Source organism: Panulirus ornatus, chromosome 3 (genome assembly GCF_036320965.1).
Source record: "Panulirus ornatus isolate Po-2019 chromosome 3, ASM3632096v1, whole genome shotgun sequence".
NCBI lineage: Eukaryota > Metazoa > Arthropoda > Malacostraca > Decapoda > Palinuridae > Panulirus > Panulirus ornatus.
In genome coordinates, this window is record NC_092226.1 from 67,546,111 (window position 1) to 67,566,719 (window position 20,609).

At 45.0% G+C, this 20,609-nt stretch overlaps 1 protein-coding gene across 10 annotated transcripts in view; it reads left to right on the forward strand.

Moving 5' to 3' along the window:
* The window catches only part of RhoGAP100F (Rho GTPase activating protein at 100F), a 416,326-nt gene extending 403,224 nt beyond the window's left edge, over nucleotides 1-13,102 (forward strand). For 9 of the 10 annotated variants that reach the window (XM_071688735.1, XM_071688744.1, XM_071688754.1 and 6 more), the window contains one exon: nucleotides 3,082-13,102. In XM_071688735.1, coding sequence (XP_071544836.1) covers nucleotides 3,082-3,542 — 461 coding nt within the window. In that variant the 3' untranslated portion in view covers nucleotides 3,543-13,102. Of the gene's footprint in view, nucleotides 1-3,077 lie in introns of all 10 variants that reach the window. The other variant, XM_071688807.1, reaches the window with a different exon arrangement.
* Nucleotides 13,103-20,609: the final 7,507 nt, after the last annotated feature.

Consider the following 20,609-nt stretch of genomic DNA (forward strand, 5'->3'; position numbering starts at 1 on the left):
CTCGTCTCTCTCCTTTTGAAGCTTAAGATGCCTTTGCTGAAACTCTTCATTGTAGATTTCATAGACCCACCTGTTGCATTTCAAAATCCCGTCCATTTCTAAGGTCATATCCTCAAAAAAAAAAACTGTTCAGTTTTGGGTAGTTTCTACTATGTGACTTCGCTTTTGAGTCATGTTTTCACTCAGACCCTCTTTTCTTATCTCTTATGATTAACCACGAGATCGAAGCCAAGCATTAGATAAACACTTTTACCAATTGGTTTATCATATCTGATATTTTCAGTTCCTCTATTGCCGAGCAGAAAGATCTGGTAATAATTCTCGTATGCTCAGTCACAGGCTGAAAGAGAAAAAGTTCCTGTATTCACTCAAAGAACTTGTATGTCCATGACTGATCAAATGAAAATTTTTGTAAGTTCTCCCAAGCATTTTTCATTTTTTTCACCCAAATCTCTCAGTACTTGGACTTTTTCTGTCACTATGTGTATATCTTGCTGCTTTCTGCGCGATTCTGATTCTTCATTAGCTATTTTAGTTTTGTTGTTCTAGTTTAGTGAAAATCACCTTCCTCTCATACCTTTTATTTCCCTCCTTGTTACCAAGCGCCACTTTGGACGGATCAGATCAGACCTTTTCTCTTTCGCAAGTTTCGTCTCCACAACTTTAGCAAACACCGGAGTTGTTTTTTCCCTGATTCTGTCCTTGAACTCCAGTTGTTACTTTCCATCTACCGTCGGTCCACCTGCATTCATATATAATACCTTCGATCTGAATCTCTCATAGTCTTTGATTCCTGGCCTTCCTGAGCTGCTGATGGTGGGGTTTGTTTTGCTTTCTATCCTCCTTAGACGCCTTTCTGTTTTTTTTTGCTTTATGACTACTATCGCGACACGTGGATATAAGTATTGAAGATATAGTATCAGCACTGAATGAAAGAAAGTTAAATAAAACAGCAGGTCCACATAAGATTTAACCGAGGACAAAGAGGGAGGCGAAAAATGAAAGAGATAAACCCTTGACTATTCAATGAATCACTTGCTACGGCGAAAGTACCAGAGGAATGGAAACTTCCTAATATAACACCCATTTTCGAGAAAGGTATTAAATCACTGCACGGAAATCATTGTCCAATCAGCTTAACGTCTGTAGTTCGTAAACTTACGGAAACCATCATTCGGGTTAAGACTGTACACCATTTACAGGACCACCGTTAATCGAATGACTCGAAACACAGTTTCCGACGAAATTATTCATGTCTGACAAATCTGATTCATTTCTACAGTGATACAATCAACATGTATGATCAAAGTAATGCATTGGATGTTATCTATATATATTTTTAAGAAGCATTTGATAAAGTTCCTCATCAAAGGTCCCTAACTAAAGTTGAGTCACATGGTATAGACAGGATTGCACTTCAGTGTTAGGAAATTGATTAACTGGATGTAAACAAAGAGTTGTGATCAATGGTCAAGTCTCAGAATGGTGAGACGTAACAAGTGGTGTACCACAAGGATCAGTCTTGGGACCAGTTCTCTTTGTCTTATAAATCAATGATACTGATAATGGGATGCATTGTAAGATATCGAAATTCGCTGACGATACTAAGTTGGGAAACGAATCTACAACAGAAATTGAACATCTGCAGCTTCAAACATACAAAGACAAACTAATGGACTAGGATCACAAGTGACATAGGAATTCTAATACCAATAAGTGCAAAGTGTTACATGTTGGAAATAAAAATGAAAAGCCAAGCTACAGTGAGAATTCCGTTGAACTGCAAGGGGTAAATCAGAAAAAAATGGCCTGGGGGTAATAATTTCTGGTGATCTAAAGCCAAGAAAACAGTACACAGAGGCGGTTAAAAAGAACAAATTTCTAGGATCTATAAGAAGGGCAGTCGAATATAATCCTGGGAAATTATCTTTACTCTTTACAAGTCGCTTGTGCGTTCCCATCTCGAAAACTACCTTCAGTTTTGGTCATCTTACTTGAGAGAGTAAAGAGACGAGCGACCAAGATGATTCCGGACTGAGAAGCAAATCCTATGAGAGCTGATTAAACGTCTTAAACCTATTTAGTTTAGAAAAGAGAAGGTTAAGAGGTGATCTGATACAGACATTCAAAATCAACGAAGGTTTCAATAAACTCGACATAACGAATTACATAAGGATGGATTCGACAGATTTCACTCGTAGTGATGGTTAGAAACTTGTGGGCAAATATTTTACCGCGAATGAGTTAACATACTTTTTCTTCAACGGGATTATTGATACAAGGAATGATTTACGAATTAGAGTGGTTGATCGAAGCACCATCAATACGTTTAAGAATAGACCCGATATTTCACTTCAAATCCAAGACTTGACATTATTTACGCCTCCTTAGCTACATGAGAAGCATATGATTTCTTTTTTTATCTTTAATATATACGTATACGTATTCTTACCGCTATCACAAACACCCTCGAAGGGACCAAGAGGTCTGTTGGTGTTTCAATTCCTTTGTATCTGATTCTTTTATGCTCCTTCCTTTATGATCCATCAGTTCTGACGTGAACTCTATTAGCTTCCTCATTGTTAATATGTTTTCAGCCTTAGTTGTCGAATTACACTCCCTCTTCCACCTCTCTCTCTACCTTTAAGCGTAGGGTCTAGAGACACCTGAGGATTTTTAATCAATTTCTCCTTTATTTTCTATTACTTTATTGCCCTTTTACCCAAGATCAGCCATGACTGGGGCATGTCGGTGACTAAACTACTTCTGGGGTCCTGTATGAGCACCTGTCCCACTCCTTACCAGTACTGTAGGTGTGGTTAGTGAGTTCCTCCCTAGCAATCTTGTCTCCGGCCTCAGCCGCTCCTGATGCTTGCAGGCACAACAAGCACCGATGTTTGTGTGTGTGTGTGTGTGTGTGTGTGTGTGTGTGTGTGTAATTTCTGTTTATACTTAGGTGTAGGTGGTGTGTATGTGTGTGTATGTATGGGTATGTTCGCAGGTTGTGTTTACACTTAGAAGTGTGGAGCTGGATTGTGTGTTTGTTTTGCAGGTTCTGTTCACACTGTTTGTTTCAGACAGCTCGGGAAGCGGAAGCAGCGAATGCTCGGAGTGCGCGGCCTTCACATCTGGACTCGGGGAGACGGAAAGTCGGGGGCCCCGGCAGCCGCATCACCACCCCCCGGACCACGCCCCGGACCACGCCCACCAGCCAGTCCCCGGGGTCAGAGAGCGACTCCTCCCCGAATCCTCCTGTTAACCTTCGCTCCAAGTTAGTCCTCGGCGCTATGGCCACCACGACCAGCGCCAGTGGGGAGGTTGGGAGCGGCGCAGCCAGCGGGCCCTCCGCCCCGGGATCTACCTCCACCACCTCCACCCCCACTTCTTCCATCACATCCCCGCCATCCACCACCGCCGCTCCGACCAGCGCCCTCTCAACCGGGGCGTCGGAGGCGACGTCAACTCTCACTGCCACCCGCGGCCTCGATCCAGAGACGGAGACCGAGGAGGACAAGGACGAGGCCGGAACGGCCTCCAGCTGAGGTCCTCGAGCTTGTAGCTAAAGGCCCTCATCATCTCCCCCCTCCCCCCTAAGAAGCCAGCCAACCTTCCCTTGTCAGGATTCATTGGATTATCGAAGTGCTGGAGTCGCTTGCGTTAAGACTGAGGCCGCCAGCTGAAGCAAAGACGTCTCCGGTTTCTATGTTGATATTTCCGTTAACCTGATGTCGTTCTTCGAGGGTTCCTCCGACCACCGTCCAGGACCCTGCTGAGGCTGGCTGCTGCAGGCAAGTCGACGACACGCGAGGCCCTGATGTCTTTGCCTAAAGGCCTATACCATAGCACACTAGTTGCAGCCCTGAGGACGTCAGCTGAAGCCCAAGACATCACTTGTTGCGGGCTTGACGTCATCAGCCCACCTGATCCTCCTAGTGGCCAGCGATGAACTTACTGCTGCATCGACAAGTCCCTCGGGCGAGGCCCCTTCCACACGAGAGCCCGGCATGCCCAGGTGAGCGGGCCTCCTGCACAGAACGCCTCCCCACCCGACCCTGGGCTACCCTTTGCCCTTGGTCACTGCCTGTGGGACGAGGTCACTGTTGCCCTTAGTCACAGCCTGTGGGATGAGGTCACTGTTGCCTTCGGTCACTTTCTGTGGGACGAGGTCACTGTTACCCTTGTTCACAGCCTGTGGGACGAGGTCACTGTTGCCCTTAGTCACAGCCTGTGGGATGAGGTCACTGTTGCCCTTAGTCACTGCCTGTGGGACGAGGTCACTGTTGCCCTTAGTCACAGCCTGTGGGACGAGGTCACTGTTGCCCTTAGTCACTGCCTGTGGACGAGGTCACTGTTGCCCTTAGTCACAGCCTGTGGGACGAGGTCACTGTTGCCCTTAGTCACTGCCTGTGGGACGAGGTCACTGTTGCCCTTAGTCACTACCTGTGGGATGAGGTCACTGTTGCCCTTAGTCACTGCCTGTGGGACGAGGTCACTGCTGCCCTCGGTCACTGCCTGTGGGACGAGGTCACTGTTGCCCTTAGTCACTGCCTGTGGGACGAGGTCACTGTTGCCCTTAGTCACTGCCTGTGGGACGAGGTCACTGTTGCCCTTAGTCACTGCCTGTGGGACGAGGTCACTGTTGCCCTTGGTCACAGCCTGTGGGACGAGGTCACTGTTGCCCTTAGTCACTGCCTGTGGGACGAGGTCACTGTTGCCCTCGGTCACTGCCTGTGGGACGAGGCCACTGCGGGATTTATGCAACTCGTGTTACAAATCACTGCCACGAACTTTTGTTTAATGTATTGTCTCTCACTGTGTGGAGATGTCGAGAATTTTATCACTAGATAACTGCCAAGAGCTTTGTAGTCAGTAGGGGGTTGTGTGCGGACTCCGGACTCTCGCCACAGATGGGGAGCCAAGCGTCGGCCCTGCCCCCCCTCCTCCCCCCCATTTCCCCTCTTCCTCCTCAACCCCCCTCCCCCCAAAACCTCCCCACCTCCCCTCTAGTAGTGGTGTCGAGAGCAAGGCATGAAGGTGCAAGCTGTTAACTTGCCAGATGGCTTCCATTTCCTCCCCCTCCTTCTTTTTCACCTCACACACCCACCCTCCCTCCCTTCCTTCCTCCCTTAACATAAAAAAGAGAGAAAAAAATTCCCTTCCCCCCCTCTCTCTCTCTCTCTCTACCACTACCCCAAACCCCCCCCCACTCTCATAATCTTTTTTTCCCCCCCTCCCACTCTTTTTTTTTTCTTGACTGTATGGTCGAGTGCCAGACTTGGGACACACGCTACTGTGGGTCGTGCTGCAGTCGTGCATACAGGCTCGTCGTACCCTGGCGTTAGTGGCCGACTCCACCAATGTCGGATATATATATATATATATATATATATATATCTTTTTTTTTCTCTCTCTCCCCTCCCCCTTCCTAACTTGGCGGTAAACCAGTAGTTTACTATCACTAGTGGTCTGTCCCCTACCGCGAGTAGCAACACTGATGGTCCCTTCCTGGTTACCAGTGGTCGTTCATCGTACCTTGGCACCTGACACAAGGAAGGGTCGTGCCTGATGTTAGAGTGGTTGGTCGACTCGCCCTGGTCGTCGGCTCATGTGTTCTTGTTCATTACTGGCATCAGTGGTCGTACCCTAGCGCTCTATAGTGGTCGTACCTGGTTCTGGTGGTCGTCTCTGTTACTGGCAACTGTCCCCTGGGATTACATGGAGTTCCCTAGTACTTGTGGCTATGGCCGGTAATGGAGGTCGTCTTTGGGTACTGGCGTGCTTTTTGTCTGGTACCAGAGGGCAGGTCATTCGAGGGACTGGTATTCGTGCCTGGTACTAAATGGTCGTTTTTGGTACTACAGTTCACACTAGGTATCAGAGGTCGTCCCTAGTCACTGGTATTTATGAAAAGGTTCCATTCCTGGTACCGATACAATCAGGCTTGATAACAAGGGTATTAGCACCTATGCATATTACCAAGAGGTATATCCCTCCTTTATTTACTGGTACTCACACTAGATATACCAGTGATATCCCTGGTACCGACAGGCACATACTAGGTACCACGGTGTCCTACTGCTCTGGTACAACCCAGAGATCATGCCAGTGCTGTTACCCCACACCTAGGTACCAGGAAGCCGTGGCCAGCGCACTGGTGTCGGGGACTGTGGTATTGTGTGGTAGGGAGTAACTCTTGGTGCTGTGTATGATCAAGTCCTGTACACAAGAGACGTTGGTGCTTTCGTCAGTTATAACTGCCTTTCAAGACATCTGTGTGTGTGTGTGTGTGTGTGTGTGTGTGGTCTGTGTGTTTGTGTGTCTGTGCCCTACAGTAATCTTAAGGTAATACAGCCGAAAGATGAGCGAAAACGATGCCATATTCTTCGAAATATGAGCGGCATAAATGGTGGTCACTCATGCTGGCGCAGTTGGTGTATAAGATTCTGATGTGGTCATTTATCGACCAAACAACCTCTCTTTCTTTCGTTTCCACTGAGAACTGACATGAAAAACTATAGATGAAAAATGTGCTTAGTTCTGTATGGTATATATATATATATATATATATATATATATATATATATATATATATATATATATATATATATATATATATATATACATTTCTTAACACCTTACACAACACTAACCATGGAACAAATTAGCCTTTAACTTACGGTCAGTACTGTCTGTAACACAGACTCCCACACACTTACGCATGACAACACAGAACCATGCCTGAGGACCAACATAAACCCAACAGCAACACACGAGTACCAACATAAACCCCAAGGCAACACACGAGTACCAACATAAACCTAAACCTCCACATGGGTACACACAAGAGCGAGAGACACCCTCATCCAAACGTGGGATATACGACTCCAGATACACATCCGAACACGGCCTCTTTTAACACAGACTTACAACCCTAGACCGTGTACCAGCAGTAGTGTACATTGATGTTATGTGTAGCCTCGGGCGATATACATTACCAGAACACTCCTACCCACAGATAACTACTGAGACAGACGAACACCTACACTAATGCCTAGCAAGACGTTCACACACACCCACACACACACACACACACACACACAAACAGTTGCCAAACACAGAGACACCGAAGGTTAAACGTGACACCGAGGTAAACACGTACACAGACGACTTCCAACAGAGACAAGACATATACATGTACAGATGGTCATAAACACCAGACATGTACACTTGAGACGAGGCTGGCTAGCGAAACACACTGACATCCACACCTCAATCCATCAGGCTCATCTATCCATCAGGAACTGATCAGTCACGGACACACAGTCAGTTCATCCCTCCCTCCTTCCCTCCTCTCCCTCAGTAGGAACCTCTAGATCATGATGTATATACGAGATGTCAGTCCCGTGTTAGGAATCAAGCGGTGTTCAAGTGAGACAGTATTACGATTTCTGACTTTATATATATATATTTCCCCCCCTTTCCGAGTGAATGAAGTGATTCTGGTGATATTTTGGAGCAACTTCTGTAGTCACAACCCCACACTTTCTTATTCTCCCTCCTTCCCAACCCTCCCTCCCTCCCCTCCCTCCCTCCCCTCCCTCCTCCCCCCTTTCCCCCAAAGCTAGGGAAAAAGAATAGTCACGTAGGGTAATCTTCTTCTGGAGTTGTCGTCACACGGCCTGCTGTGAGAATAAGGCAGGGGAGCGCATCACCGTCTTTTAAAGCTTTCGCTCAAAATGAGAGAGGAAAACAAACCCCCCCCCCCCCCACACACACACACACACACACACCGGGCAACTAAACTCAAGTGGCAATCGCGCGGCTCCACGACGAACGACGCTTTAACTCGCGAATCGGATCATCTTCGGTGAACTCAAGAAAAAAATAAAACCCATTGCCATCGTGATGGGCGAGAGGAGACATCACGGGTGTAACTGAGCAATGTTAAGTGAGGATCACGCACACTTTTCTTAGGCTATTTTGAATGTAGGGAAGGAAGAGGAGTCCCGGTCTCTGTGTGTGAGTCTTGGAGAAGCTTTAAGCTGTGTCACTCATGCCAAGAGGAAAAAAAAAGATAGAAATTAAGAAAAAAAAAATAGCGTTGGTTTATATTACCTCATCTTAGCCCTCCAGCTTAAGCTTAAATCTTTCAACACCGGATGGCTGCAATCAGAAATTTCCTCCAGATCTTGGAAAGCACTTTTGATCAGAGGCTAAATCCTTCTGGCAAAAATTGAGATGACGTTCCATTGGAAAACAAAATGAGAGATTTTCGACTAGAGTCCATTGTGTGGTAGCAAACGTCTCCCTAAGATTTGTCTGTACTGGAGCTGAGGCTGGCGGCTTTCAGCTGAGGTAATGTAAAAAAAAAAAAGAATATAAAGAAGTTTCTTGTGCAGCAACGCACCCCGACACTGGTTAAACTCCTCCCGTCGTGACCTTACACCCACACACTCACTCTCTTGTCTCACTTCTCATAATTCTTCATATGATAGATTCTTCTGGCTACTGCTTCCTCCTCCTCCTCCTGGTCTTTATCCACGTTTCATGGCTTCTTCAACTCACTCGCATCTTTGCCTCGTGTCTCACAATTCTCATTAACTTTTTAACGCCTCCAGAATTCTTGCCTGGCAATCCAGAGCTTCCTCACCCCCCACCCTCCCAAAAAAATATTAATCCACAGCTCCTGTCTATTGTTAAAAACTCTGTAGAACACTGAGCTTTGTAAGAGCATTAACATATGTGCTTTTTTCCTTTACCACACATGACTTTTGCTGCGAATATCAGCCCAAATTATTATTAGAATAAGGCATCTCTTCTGCTCTTCTTGTGAGTAGGAATGGACCTTAACTGAAACTAGGTTCAGTCTTGCCGTTCAAGTTGCATTTGTTTTTAGCAATAAGGAGTACTTGGAACCATGTTGGAAGAACGCACAAGATTACGGCACGGCAAAGGCGCAGCTCCGCAACTCGGCTTGAGACAACCTTTGGGAAGAACCGTCCGTGTTCTTCAGGCGGGTTTCTTCATCCCATCAGAAACAACCCCAAAATTTTTGTTCGAACACAAAGTTTCCGACGGTCTGCGAGGACCAGCAACGGTGCAGAGATCTGCTTACCACTTCAACGCAAAGTTCTAGTAGTCTCATTGGTGTTTCAGTGAAACGTTTGATACGATGATCAAAGGCAAGTTTTGTGGCCAGAAAAAGCCCGAGCCAAGATTGAATCAAGGCGAGTCTCGGTGTCTGGTTGGCAGGCGCGTCCCCACAACCCCTCCTCCCCCAACCCCGGCCTATCATTGACCAGTGTCTGTAGTACTCGCACCCGTGGTAGTCTTTGCATGTCTGGTACATGGGGTCTCTACTGTGGCGACGGTCATACTCACACACATCACAAGGATAATAATTGTGGGTCTTCTTACGATTGATTGTTGGTATTTTTTAGAGTATAAACTGCTTCATATTATAAAGAAATACTGTATTAAAACGATGTTCTGTGTCAATCCTGTGTATGAAATATAGCGATGCTAATGCTGAACAGTTTTAGTTGTCTGGATAACATATGTTTAGAAATGAATATTTGAATGTGGATGCGATAAGGGTTCGACAGGGGTTCGACAGAGGTGCGACAGAATGGCCGAAGCTGTATAGATGCTCCAGAACGTTCTTGCCTGCCTGTTTAATGGTGTGAGGAAGTTATTTGTTAAGTGATAATGTGTATTCATCCATAGTGTAAAACTAGACGATGAGGAACCTGTTGTTAAGATGTGGTTAACTTGTGAAAAAAAAAAATAAAAACCCTGAGAAGTGGATTTTGGTGTGTGGTGATGACGTCTGTCGTGAATTTGGTTATGCTTGCCCTCCGCCTTAGATTACTGTGGCATGGAGTGGTCTTGAGGAAGCTGACTGAGTTGTGAGGTTGGGTTGCTTGTCGTGTGAGTGAGGTTGTCCCCGCCCTACGCCTTAGAGAAATATGGTGTGGAATGCCGCCGCTGCCTTCCCCCCAGTGAGCGCCTTGCCCCAGCTGTTCGTGGGGCAGACATGTCATGGATTCTCACGAAGTCTACAGATATGTTGCTTTCACTGGAGGCTCAGACGTGCTTGAATGTCCTCTTGATCTATGAAGAAGCTAACCGTAACCTCATTTCTATCAACCCAAGGCGATATATCATGGAGAGTATCCAATACTATTAACCTCATCGTTGTTAAAAAAAAAAAAAAAGGAAATCATAGGATGAAGACGCATGGACCCAAAAGATATCAAATTGGAGATACATTGAAGCAACTGGTGTTCCTCCAGTGAGATGAACGCCCCTCCTTCCTCTCCGTCGGTGCCCTGTGCGTGTATAGTTCCCTTCTTGGCCTCCTGCAGCAGGACTCCGCTAGTGATGCCGGGGGCGTAGAGGCGGAAGCTGTTCTGTTGTCTGTAAATATGCACGACTGTTCACCATCTCTCGCGGCTAATTCTATGTACATGAAAGTGTTTAAAGAATGGATCTGTTGTTTATATTTACAAAGGTAAGATTTTTTGACTATGGAACATGTGTACTAGAGGTCTAACAAGGAAATCAGGGCTATAGTGATCATGATTAGTCGCTTTTCATGTTAGTGTATTTAATGGGTACGATGACATGACTGTGCTTTGTACATATCAGTGTTTTAATTTAACGGTTCAGGGAGCGGAGTGGACCCCCACGTACGTACGTACTCCCCCCCACCCCACAAAACCCCCTTTTTCCATATTTTGATTTGTACTTTCCCCCCTTCCACCCCCCAAAAGTCCTCCCCGCGGTCCACTCCTAGCTCCCTCTCCACCTTGGTTGGTGAAAACAACTGTGGATGAGTAGGCTTTTCATGTGACACGAAAGTGTATGACAGTTCTTCTGTTTTATATTTTTCGAGAGGACCCAGGCCCCTAACACACACAGCCCAGGTTCTTAAAAAATAAAAAAAAGGAAAAAAAAAAAGAAAGAGAAAGTCCCCTAACTCATTCTGGTCCTGATGTGCCAAACTAACCACCCCCCCCCAACCCCTTTCCCTTCCTCCCTCCCTCCATCCAATCCGGGAGGGGCTGGTGGCCCGGTGTGACGAGATGCGTGGAACAAACTGCTCCCTCCTTCCCTCCCTCCTGTCTCCCGCTTTCCCCTTCCCTCGTCTGTCTTGTACCTGACCTGCAGTGTGGTGGTGGCGCAGGCTCTCGCGACCCCCCCCCCCCCCCCTTTTGTGTCTCTCACCGTCATGATGGTGGATGGAGACTGGAGACTTCCCTCTCTGGAGGAACCCACTTCGACTGCTGCTCAGGATCGACCATCCTACGAGTCATTATGATGTCCCGTGACCCGGTGCTACACTCACTCACTCACTCCCCCCCTCTGCCTGCCTGTCTGCCGTGCGCTGGGCAGATGGCACTCAAAGGGTTCCTGGAACCCAGGCATTTCTTGTCTTTGCTGATATACTTCACCGCGATTAACTTGTGGCGCATCACGTGTGGGAAAACGGACAGGAAACCAAAGTGCTTTCGATAAATTTCGTACAAATCTGTTTCGAGAAACTTTCCATTAAATATATATATATATATATATATATATATATATATATATATATATATATATATATATCTGCTTCTCCTGTGATTTACCGTAGAAAGTTACTGAGGATTTAAGCATAAACAGAGGGTAAAATTTGCGTTCTAGTCAGAGATTAGTTCAGCGGGTTATCAGCCATATTGCTATTTCCTAAGAGCGCCGCCTCCAGGTCTTCAAAGACTGAGGATCGTTGTTTTCTCTCTCTCTCTCTCTCTCTCTCTCTCTCTCTCTCTCTCTCTCTCTGCTGTCATGGGGCATCATCCCCTCCCTCCCCACGTCCCCATGCTGTCATGGTGGCATCAACATCCCCTCCCCCCCTGAACGCCACGCCCCCCTCCGGTCACACCACAGGTACAAAACGGATACAAGAACCATCAGTCATGTTCCACCTTCGTCAGTCCCGGCCACAACAACAGCCAGCCCCCAACACCCACCACCACCACCACCTATCCTACCCTATCCCATCCTATCCATTCCTCCTCCTGTGACAATATTATCCACCCCTTCCCCTCCAAGTCCACCTCCCCTTTCCCCACCACCTCAACACTTCCAGACTCAGCAAGGTCAATACTCAGCCCAGCAGCCCTGGGTATAGGGCGTCTTCACAGCCCTGCTCGGGCGAGCTAACCTGTACATTGTTTCAAGTCCTCCCGCTCCCTCACAAGACAGTTCCTTGCTCCCCCCTCCCTCCCTCCTCCCCCCCGCTGTACAGGTGTATGGAGATATGCTCATCTTTTGCCACCGACAATGTCTGCATGTTGGTATGTTGATTATACGTGGGTATACTTTGGTTGTACGTGGGTATACTTTGGTTATACGTGGGTATACTTTTCTTACGTTTGTAAACATCCCCCCCTTTTTCGCATCTGTCTGTTATCCTAGAATTCCCTACTCTAAAACCCCCTCCCTCCCTCAATACTGTTATGCTCCTGTTTGTACATTTCCTTAACATATCACGTTTCTTTCTTCTTCTTCGAGTAGGGAATGGCTAGTTATGTTGCGCTGGCTCTAATGGCACCGTCACTGGCTGGTCCTCAACAACAAAAAAAATAGATTAAAAAAAAAAAGATAAAACTATCTTCTTCTTCTTTCCCCCCAACATCCCCCTGGGTCCTCACGCCCACACCGCACCCCTCCACACTACGCCCACGGCACCAAGCACTCATCATCCTCCTCAGCGCCCATGCTATCGGAACCTAACCATATAATACCACACCTTCTTAAAGAATAAATGACCCCACCCACTCCCCTCAAAAAAAAAAGATATATACCTGCTTTACATGTACTCCACATTGTCTCTCATCCATCAGATGGAAGTAGAACCATATTATATACAAATCATCTACACGCCCCGTGGCGCTGAGGTGAGTGTGGGTCAATGTGGTGGTGGTGGTTTTGTGGTGTTGGCGGCGGTGTCGGGGCGTGGTGGTGCCATACCCCGAGATGGCCTGGTGAGGGTGCCGAGGTAGCAGAGCACCAACTGCCACTTTGTGTCCTTCTCAAATAAAACAGTTTCCATGTTGCTGGCCTTTTCGATCCTCCTTGTTTCTGACGTGCGCCACTGTGAAATGACTTGACTGGTCAGTACTGTGGCGAGGGCTAAGTGATGATCGACCGTGGTTAATGATGACCTCGACGGATGCTTTAAGGCATGCAAAGAAAAGGAGTCACTTGATATGGTCATCAAGCACGAGTGACTGGGGGGATATGATGTCGTCTCCCTCCACGCCATTACGCATCATCATACTCACTATGGAGGGAAACACACACACACACACACACACACACAGCCAAACTCATCTTTCCCCTCACCCTTCGACCGACCCATGTTCACTACACCCTCGATGAATACAAGATTCACTTGACACTTGTCATACTCATCTACACCTTCGACACCGCTTGCTTTTGACCTGAGGATTAAGGACGAATGTGACGATGCTGATGTTTGGGGAGAACGAAAAAAAAAAGAAAAAACAGAGAAACACACAATGGTCCACCCTTTTTACGTAGGTTCTCTGTATTCAAACTCACACTCCAGCCAACACGTCTGTCTCCCCTGTTAAAGTACATAACCTTATAATCATGGACATTAACTGTCAACATTCTCCTTTTACACATACGAATAAAAAAAAACTCTGACATCAGCAAAGACACCAGTGCTGGCGTTCTGTTTAGTGTGATCTGCGTCACAAGCCAAACACAAAATTCAGCAACGCAAAATGATCCAAGAACGAGCTATGGTGTTAACCACAAGAAAACCTAAAGGAAAGCTACAATGTATATAAGTCTGGGTATGTTCTCTCATCCTTCCTGCACCCCTTATGATCGCCACCTGCCAGCAAGGCAGCCAAGCGAGGGGAAGATTAAAGAAACAAAGTCCAAACTTACACACGTGACAAACACTTTATATAAGGTTTATATTCACCTCTTATTTTCCATATCCATTATCACTACCCACTTCACACATCTTAAAGAACAAGCTTCATTTGCATTTACACAGATCAATCCTCACAACCAAAATTTACGGATGGGGAAGTTACGGTGTGTGAGAAACAAGACATTTATTCATGCTGAGGAAGGTAAGTGAAAGTAAGTTCCATTCGCTTTCTTTAGTTTATCCCTGAAATTCTAGTGTCTGAGGAAAACGGGATGACGCTGGTATACAGGGATGACTGTGGTTCGACGGGCTGGCTGAAAGGAGTTTCATGTACTGAATGTAATGAATGGCTTCTCGTTCCCACCCGACTTTCGTTTGGATACACGCCATCGCGATAAGAGTCAGACTGAAGAGGCTCAGAACAATAATTAGCGTATGTCGATACCACTCTGTTGGCTCCTCTTGAACGGGTAACGTAGAGAGAGAGAGAGTCAGTCTGGGCAAAGGTGGAAGGAGAGACGCAAAGGTAATCCCAGACAGCCAAAGGTACACCCTGAGGACCCAAAGTAATCAACCCCTGAGGAGCCAAAGGTAATTCCTCAAGACGCCAAATAACTAACTTGAAGACCCAAAGATAACTCCTGAAGAGCCAAAAGTAATTCCTAAAGACCCAAAGGTAACTCCTGAAGAGCTTAAGATAACCCCTGAAGAACGAAACGTAAGAAAGCCCAAACATGACCCGATTACTTTTAAATCAGAGGACACAAACAATAAAAGTACATTAGTGATTCCTTGCATTCCCAAAAAGGTAAGTGAATCCCTTATTCAGTTTATCCAACCAAAATGAGTTGTATAAGGAAATCAAAGGCACTACGGTGCATGAAGACGACGTGTTCTACGGGGTTTAGAAAATGTGGAGCATAAGAGAGTCCGGGAAAGCGACTCCACACTAGTCTGATGTACTAGTGACTATGGAAGCCAATGTTCCAGTGGCCTTTCCTGGAATGACGTGTTCTCCTTACAGACACTGAATGTTGGAGAAAATGAGAAGAGTAAAAGAAACCTACGACTCCAAAAGAGTTAATAATTTCGGAGAGAGAAAGCAATGAGGGAAGGAAGGAAGAAAGCAAAGAAGGAAGAAAGAAATAAGTAATGAGAGAGAGAACAGGAGTGAGATATTATTCAAATCCTCTGTACTTAGGAGGTTGGATATCGAAAATGGACCACGACTCTCGAATCATGGCGGAAACAAAGAACCAATGAAGAACTCAAGATAGGGAGACCAGAACAGCCACAACAGAATGGTTAAAGATCGTCAGAAAGGAAAATGAAAGTGAACGAGAGGAGGAATGGACAGTGGAAGAAAATAGGAGGCAGAAAAAAAGGGAGTTAGAAGAGACAGAGTTAGGAAATACCGATGAAGCCAAGTGGAGGATGACTGAGAAATAGAAAAGCTTCCCTTGGAGAAGATACGGCATAGGGCTAGCGAGTCTCAAGGAAAATCAATTTCATTATTGAAGATTATAAAAGTTACTGTGACAAACATCTCTCAGCCTTAACTGTACCTTATGGCGAGGTTCCGTCAAGTTCAGTAACTTTTCACTTTGTTCCGATAAAGTCCGAGAGAATGTAGAAGCATTTCAAGTTGTCTTTGAAAAGTTAAACGGTTTACCTTATACCAGACGACGTCCTGAGAGGAAAAAACATTTCTTTTCGTGAACTGGTCACCAAGCGACGTGTAATAAAATTTGTCTACTGGAGCTGCAAGGGATACGAGACGTAACATCAGGAAGGGAAGCTTCATATGTTGTTTTACTAAAAGGTAGGGATAAAAAGAAATTATAATTTTGTCATTCTGAATATCTCAGTCAACTGTAACCATCTACCTATCTGGGGTATCTGTCTTCTGTCTGTATATATGCATATGTCTGTATACTTTCTTCATACATGTTCGCCCTTTCCCCGATTAGCGAGGTAGTGCGATGAGTAAATGACGAGAAGCATCATTTGGTCACATTCACTTTCTAGATGTTATGTATAATGTGACGAAACCGGAGCCTACTCTTTACAGCCAAGCCCTACTGATCATTACTTGGTTTCCTCTGACTGCTTTATACGCTCTAGTTGAGGTCACTGCAAGCACATCGCTCCTCGTATGCCACATCGCTCCAATCAATTCAATCCCGTGTACGCCTCTCACCCTCCTGAATGTTCAAGCCCCGATACCCGAAAGGCTAACTCTACTTCATCAATCTATCTTCCTCTCTGTCTCCACCTCCTCTTTGCTTCTATTCTTGACGTACAGATCCTCTTACTCTTTCTACTCTCATCCTTTCTGTATGTCCAAATCATGTCAACACACCAAGTTCAACTCCCTCGGATTGTGCTTACTACCACACCTCACACTTACTCTCCTCATACGATCAACCCACCCCACGCCACAAATTGTCCTCACATTCAGGCAATTCAGAGAGAAAGCAGCAAAGAGGAAAACATAGCTCTCTTGATTTCATAAGAAGTACAATCATTTAAGCGCAAACAAGCACTGGGTGTTTCTGGGATATGCAGAAGGGGTCGCTGGTTCATTCATTGCCCGCCATTTGAGTCATTCAGAGAAGATGAGAACCATGAGCTTAAAATTAACCTTGAGAGGCTAAGGATTATATATCGGAAATACAAGAAGACTGCTTTGTCAACTGTGTTGAAACCCCTTTAAGCAGAGTCACCTACACCCAGCAGCACCTCTGAAGATGTAAACGATGCTGAACCTAAACCAGCTGATTTACAGAACATGGACATCTGAATCCCTGAATTAAAAGACTCAGTAACTGAATTTGCAAACTTAAGAGAATTCAAATACACTGACATTCCACCACAAAAGGACTGAAATGCATATAATCTTAACAAATTAATGAAATTATGTATGAAGTTTGGAATTCTTTACCAGAAACTTTCAGCGACTTTAAAAGTTAGGCATTTCGTATTTAGTTCAAGAATATTTGATAACTCTTAATTCTCACACGATGCACCTGCGAAGAGCCTTTCTCTAAGTTGAAAATGATAAAGTTAAGGTTCAGATCTCCACTCACACAAAATTTGGAAACAATTTGGTGTGTATTCCCACTGAAAATGAACTAATGCTAAAATGCGACAACGCTCATGTTTGTCTCCTCAACCCTGCAATCCCTTCAGAGGTGTCCACCCAATGATGCCAACATTTCCGAACTATCCAGGCCATTGCTACCAACCCATTCGAATTTATCGAAACCACTGTTGCCATCCCTTCTGATATATCCAAGCCATAGCTGCCAACCCTCCCGGACTATCCAAGCTACAACTACCAAGCCTTCTGAGCTATCCAAGCCACTGCTGCCAAACATCCCGAACTAACCAAGCCACTTCTGACAACCCTCCCGAACTAACTAAGCCACTTCTGCCAACCCTCCCGAATTATCTAAGCCACAGCTGCCAACCCTATCGAACAATATAAGCCACTGCTGCCAACCTTTCGAACTATCTAAGCCATCAGTGTCAAACAGCCACTGCTGCCGCTAGGTAAACATACCTTCCTCCCATTATCGTAAATGAAGCACAATAATTCCATTTCTACGTAAACCATTTATTTCCACCAATCCGCCATCTTTGCAAGTCTTGTACGTAACCCAGCATATGTAATCTGTCCATAAACTGTTTACTTATCATGGGATAAAACTCCACTTCAGAAAATATGTACAGTAATATATAGAACGACCGTATATATGTTAAACAGACTTAAGTACTGGGGCTTTACTTAATGGCTTCCAAGATGTCCTTGCTTACGCTGCATGAAACCATCGTGCCTCCACATGACTGTGTGACGCATCACCTACACCGTCACGCTCTACGTACTTACTCCACGACAGGAAACAAACAAACAAAAATAAGAGTAACCCAGTGGCAAAATATTGATGCTCTTTCACCAGCAAGTCTGAAATTTCCACCTTGTGCTGCCAAACCCTCCGTAGTTTCCATCCATTGCTACTAACCCTTCGAAAATTGTCTACGTACTCTTTCCAACGCTTCTTAACTGTTATGCATTCTGCCCATCCTTCCAGTCTGTCCACCTTATCTTTCTGCCAACCTCCCGCAAATCTGCAATTGTTAATTGTATGAAATATGAGGTTTCTAGTAAACTGCCCAATGAACAATAAAGAACCAAATACATAGCCAGGCAACATGACATTTCAAACAATCATAACGAAGTATCTTGGCACTTTTAAGCCAATCAGAGGACACGTCCGTCCTTCCTTCCTACCTCACTTCTTCCTACGCTTCACTCACATTTTACTTTTTGAAAAGTTGTGTTCCAATACCTAGTCAATATGACAAACAGTCAACCAATCAACACTACAACAACAAAGTGGAAGTAATACTCGTTACTTAACGTTTTCGAAGGCCATTCAGTCTTCGTCGTTAACTGGTAAATATGATAGGGATATTTCCAGTATTTTCAAAATGATGTCGGTTCATGATGAGAGAGAAACAAAAGAGGTCATGATGTGGAATGATTACACCATCAATGGAATAAGCGTCTCTTTGGAAACTGCTTCAGTAACAAGTGGCTGAAGTGTGGAATGATTTACCAAACCAGTGGTCAAAGCCTTTGCAAGTGATAGACCGTAGGGCGAATACACCACTACTCTCCAGCACCAGCGTCCACATCTCTACTAGAGCAAGACTGCAATATTCATACCTCACCATTGAGGGTGAAATCCTGCACTCAGTCTCTCTTCATAAGATAAGAATGATACTGGAACCTGATGTCACAATGGTAAGATATTCTACATGTGCGCACAGTAAGAGTCGACCAAATATTGTATGATAGCTGCTTCCTTCATTATACGCCATGCCATTTATATTGGAGTAAATATAACGGTAGAAATCCATTTGGAGGCACTTATAGCACTGCCGAACACCTCATGTCATCTACTCTACTCACTCCCTCCATGCCGAGAGAGTTGTCCTCCCATTTCTACTAACGCCTCCAACTTATCCAGGCCATTGCCACCAAACCTTCCAGTGGTCACTTAACCCTGTCAACTCTTATGAACTACCTAAGCCACTGTTGCCAACTCCTCTAACTTACGTGTGTACCTACCGCTGCCAACTCTTCCAAACCATCCTACCCCACGGCTGCCAACCTCTCCCAAGTATCTATCCATTGTTTGTATCCTTTCCAGACTGTGTACATACACTAATGTAACCTACCATGAAGCGCTCGACCTTAACCGTAGCGCTAAGGATTGCTAGTTTTTCCAAAACAAATTTAAAGCTTCCAGTGCACAGATAATTAATAGAAATGGGCGAAAGCGTAGAATCCCATCACAACAAAAAGTGACGAATTATTTCAGCCAATCAGAGCGATGCATCTTAACGCCTTACAGCCAATCACAATGCATGTCTTCCTCCCTTAATTTTTCCCAAGACTTGCTCATATTAGATGATTGGAAAAGAACTGTCAGTTTATACTTTTCAATAAGTGATTATGACAATCAACAAACCCTAGTCCCGCATCATAAACCGATATTAAAAATGCACTGGGGAAAAAGTAAACCAGGCGTTTCCTTTCCTTTAAAATCGCATTCGAATGACATATCTACTTTACCACTTACGTAATATACAACACAATTCTTCATCATATAATGAACACAGTTAACACGTCGTGTGTGAAACAGTAGCAACCCGGCCGCCACGCAAACACTTCACCCCGTTCTAATGTTTGTCCTCCATACCACAATCATCCTAATCTTATATAAACTATTCATGGTTCCCTCCTGATAGAGCACTATCATATACCTTATAGGTTACCGTTCACATCATACTAAAATCCGTCACTAGTGACCTGTAAATAAACACGTAGTGTCCAGTACTCTATCCAATTTCCGTAAAAAGGTTTACTCTGGACTATGAATGTGTTACTGAAAACGAAAGCACTGTAATTACATCATTCCAAAACGTTTATAAATTTTTTTTTTTACCAATATTTTTCAATTATGTAGCCTTTGACGTGTCCCCCAGCGCATGCAATATGTCCATACGGCTTTTCACTGTTATGGGGTAAAACTTTACTTCAGTTATGTACATTCAGTAATGTACAGAATGACGATATATGTGTATACAGGTTTGAGTCAGGACTGGAGCCTAACTTCAATGGCTTTCAAAATGTCCTTAAGATCCGCTAAATGAAGCCATCCTGATTCCTCATGACGGAATGATGACCAGCTACGCATTATCTACGACCCTCAATCTGTACTGACTTTCTGTAAGACACAGAAGACAGACAAAATCAAAAGTCTGAACAGAAAAAAAAAATGTTAAAGAAAAAGCTGTTTTTTTTTCACCTACCACCATGAATTTTCCACCGTAGGTTGCCCAATGTCACCACAGTGTTCACCGAAAGCTGGCAACCCCCGCCGTTGTGTCCACTACCAGTGCTACCAACCCTTCGAAAGTTTCCAACCAATTCTGAAAACCCTTCTCCACTATACACTATCCATCACTGCCAATCATCCATCCTAAGGGTCTGTCCGTCTGATAATTCTGCCAACCTCTCGCGAATCAGCCAATGCTAATTGCAACGAAACTGACGCTTGTAATGAAATACCAATAAACA